Below are 3,351 nucleotides of genomic sequence, written 5' to 3'. Positions count from 1 at the left end.
CTGGACCAACTGACCCGGCATAGATGTCTCGTCACAATGAATTTTGAGTTTGATTAATAGCGATGGCAAGTAGCGTGATGAACACGCGTGGTTAAGCCGGTGGAGGTAACTTTCTCGAGAGATGAAATTACTAGGAAACATGGTAAAACCCAAAAGACCCGTACAAAACCGAATTATAAATGGCGGCGAATCCTAGGTTGCCCGCCACGTTATTCCTAGCTGTAAAATGTTTATTTTAACAGCATTTAAGTTAACCACACACCCACCCCCCAAAGAAACTGGCTGAAAAAACAACCAGATATAAAAACGAGAGAAGAAGAATATAACTACTCAAAATTAACCGGGCCATCCTGCTGGTAAACAGCTAAATCACCAGGTTCTTGAAATACCATTTCTGTTCACAAAAAAGTAAAATAATAATATTAATAACAATAATACTGGTTACTAATATTCTTTTTCTTTTTTTTAATTGCAGCGGTTGTTAATGAATTTATTTGGAAATAACTTTTTTGCCTCTAAAAATAAACATTGAGCGACGATTTTTATTTAAGTGGGGCGGGGGGGGGGGCTCACGTGACAGGCCACACGTACTTCGAGGTTAAAAAACACCCAAACGAAGTGAGTCAGCAACCATTCCGCGCTGCTCATTGGACCAACCCACTGCGGGTCCCATGGGGCCACGTGTCGGCTCGGCGTCCTCGGCTGATGCGGCGAGCCGGTTTTTATGCCGGAATCTTTATCCCCGGCCGACGTCTCAGTCGTCTACTACGTATCACCTATCCGTTTTTTACTGGGATATTTTTAGAATCTCGTTAAGATTTATTAATTGCCCATCATAATAATACTTGCTTTTTACAGAAATGAATACAATATTTTCAAATATTCATAAATTTAACAAATTGGTCTGCGCAGGTTTTGGCGTTACTCAATTCAGAGATCCTATAAGAGGATTTCAGTGTAACTTGCTAGTCTCCGAATAAAAACCTCCAACTTTGGTCTCTCCACAACTCTCTCTCTCTCTCTACAATCTTCAGCCTTTCACACAAAAATCTCTTTTCACATCTTTCCATTTGTAGCTGTTTCGGCTTCATCACTTTGAATCATTCTTTTTATTTGTCAGATTTTTCGAGCGTGGCTTTGATTCTCTCTGCGATTTTTTGGTTGAAACTTGTCTGTGACGGTGCTCTTTATCTACCGTCTCAAAGCAATCTCTCTTTACAACCCCTCTCGTTTCTTATTTTTTCCATTTGTATGTTAATCAACAAGTCTTTCTTCAACATCATTTCGCCATGGATCAGAGCGTTTTATACCCACTAAAATACACCGAGCACAGAAAAACCACCACAAAATTCATCAAACCACCTAAGCAAAACCCGAGAAAACCCAACTCCGATGCAAGAAAATCCCAAGACCACCCAAATTTCAACGCCGCAAGAACTGTCCGAATCTCTGTGACTGATCCTGACGCCACAGATTCCTCCAACGACGAAGAAGACGACAATGTCTTCCGCCGCCAACGAGTCAAGAAGTACATCTCCGAAATCATAATGGAGACAGCTGTCAGCGCCGGCAGCAGGTTCAGAACCGCCGACAGTACTCCCAAGCCAATGAAAACGCCCAAGGAGGCACCACCGGCGGCCGCGCGTGGCGGCGCCAGGAAGTTCAGAGGCGTACGGCAGCGGCCCTGGGGAAAGTGGGCTGCCGAGATAAGAGACCCTTGTAAAAGGGTGAGGCTCTGGTTAGGCACTTACGACACCGCCGAGGAGGCCGCCATGGTATACGACAACGCCGCCTTAAAGCTCCGCGGCCCCGATGCTCTGACCAACTTCACCACGCCGGCGGTCAAGGAGGCGGCGTCGGTTTCAGGCTATGAGTCCGCAGATGAATCGCACAACCTCTCTTCTCCAATCTCTGTTCTCCGGTTCAGGAGTAGTCACTTGAGCGACGACACTGAACCGGCCGGTCTAAGTAGTCAGTCAAGTGAGTACACCGAACCGGAGCAGGGCCAGTCCGTGGTGAAGAAAGAGACACCGTGCGAGTGGGTCGACCAACTATGGTCCGGTCCGGTGTGTGTGGGTGCGGAGGAATGCCAAGGGGAAACGAGTATGGTGCCCGATTACTCCAACGATTATTTGCCCATGGACATTCCGTTTCTAGACAATTTCTTCAACTTTCAACCACAAGATGAGCAGTTGTTCAGCGCGGGGCCGAGTTTATTCGACGATTTCACCATGAAAATCGAGGATTTTCCGTCGCTGGAGGTGGCCTGTCAGAAGGTGAACTTGGGAGATTATCAAGAACTGGGTTCGCTCGATGTCGACGATTATTTTCTAGATATCAACGCTTTTGGTGGCGCTGATGCACTCTTTGCAATATAATCAATGCTTAAAATATAGTCGGAATATTGCCGATTAAATGGCAAATTTTGTTTTTCCCGGCTATCGGATTGTATTTTTTTTATTTATATATTTTAGTCAAATATATATAGTTAGTAGCTATATTATTTGGTTTACTATCTCCATCTAAATATAAAAATGGAGATTTGAGTAGTGAGTTCTGTTGATTTCCCGATATATAAATGTTGAGCAATAAAATGGAGTATTTGTCGCAAGATGCACGTGCGCTTTTTTCATCCATTTTGTGTTAATTACTAGAGCTGTTTTTATTTATTTATTTATGAAGAGAGCTGTTTAGTTGTTCCTTGTGATATTAATAATCTCATATATGTAAACTAATGATACTTCATTCGTTTATGAAAAGAGTTCTCCTTATCATTTTTTTTTGTTTATGAAAAAAAAAATTTATTTTTTGAATCATTACATCATATCTTATCTCATATATTTTAACTATAAATTGTTGGGTTAATAGCCGGAAAATACACGAACTATTTTGAGATTTGCATATTGTACATCACCTTCAAAATTAGCCCCAGAATACATGACTTTTCAATTTAATCGCAATTTGCACACGGCGAAAATTCCGGCAACTCTTAAGTTTGACCGACGATGACATGGACAGCCACGTGGCTTTTTTTACACACTGGCAAGCCACGTGGGAAGAACGACGTCGTTTTGATATTTTAAAGAATTAAAAAAAATCCTTGCTTTCCGGCGACCTTCTTCCTGTTTCCGGCGAGGCGGGGCGAGAGGAAGATGGGGATGGCGCCGGAGAAGTTGTTGCGCCGCCTCACCTCCACCATAACCACCGCCACAGATCTCCAGATCTCCAGATTTCCAAATAACCACCACCACCATCCATTTAAATCGAAGAAATCAAACATCAAAATCAAAGAAATAAAAGAAATCTCCAACGCCCCTTCGAGCATCTTCCTCTCCATCGGAAGAAACCCTA

At 43.0% G+C, this 3,351-nt stretch overlaps 1 protein-coding gene across 1 annotated transcript; it reads left to right on the top strand.

Annotated features, from left to right (window-relative positions):
• The first annotated feature begins 770 nt into the window (after positions 1 to 770).
• LOC131014613 (ethylene-responsive transcription factor CRF4-like) lies at positions 771 to 2,611 on the top strand. Its single transcript, XM_057942636.1, has one exon. The coding sequence runs from the start codon at positions 1,290 to 1,292 to the stop codon at positions 2,376 to 2,378; it is 1,089 nt and encodes a 362-aa protein (XP_057798619.1). The 5' UTR covers positions 771 to 1,289; the 3' UTR covers positions 2,379 to 2,611.
• Positions 2,612 to 3,351: the final 740 nt, after the last annotated feature.

This window comes from Salvia miltiorrhiza, chromosome 3, assembly GCF_028751815.1.
Source record: "Salvia miltiorrhiza cultivar Shanhuang (shh) chromosome 3, IMPLAD_Smil_shh, whole genome shotgun sequence".
In the NCBI taxonomy this organism is placed as follows: Eukaryota; Viridiplantae; Streptophyta; class Magnoliopsida; order Lamiales; family Lamiaceae; genus Salvia; species Salvia miltiorrhiza.
Note: the sequence above shows the minus strand (reverse complement) of the source record. Positions and strands in the feature narration are given on the sequence as shown.

Coding starts and splice junctions, on each gene's coding strand:
- LOC131014613 (XM_057942636.1), top strand. CDS start 1,290: ATGGATCAGAGCGTTTTATACCCACTAAAATACACCGAGCACAGAAAA.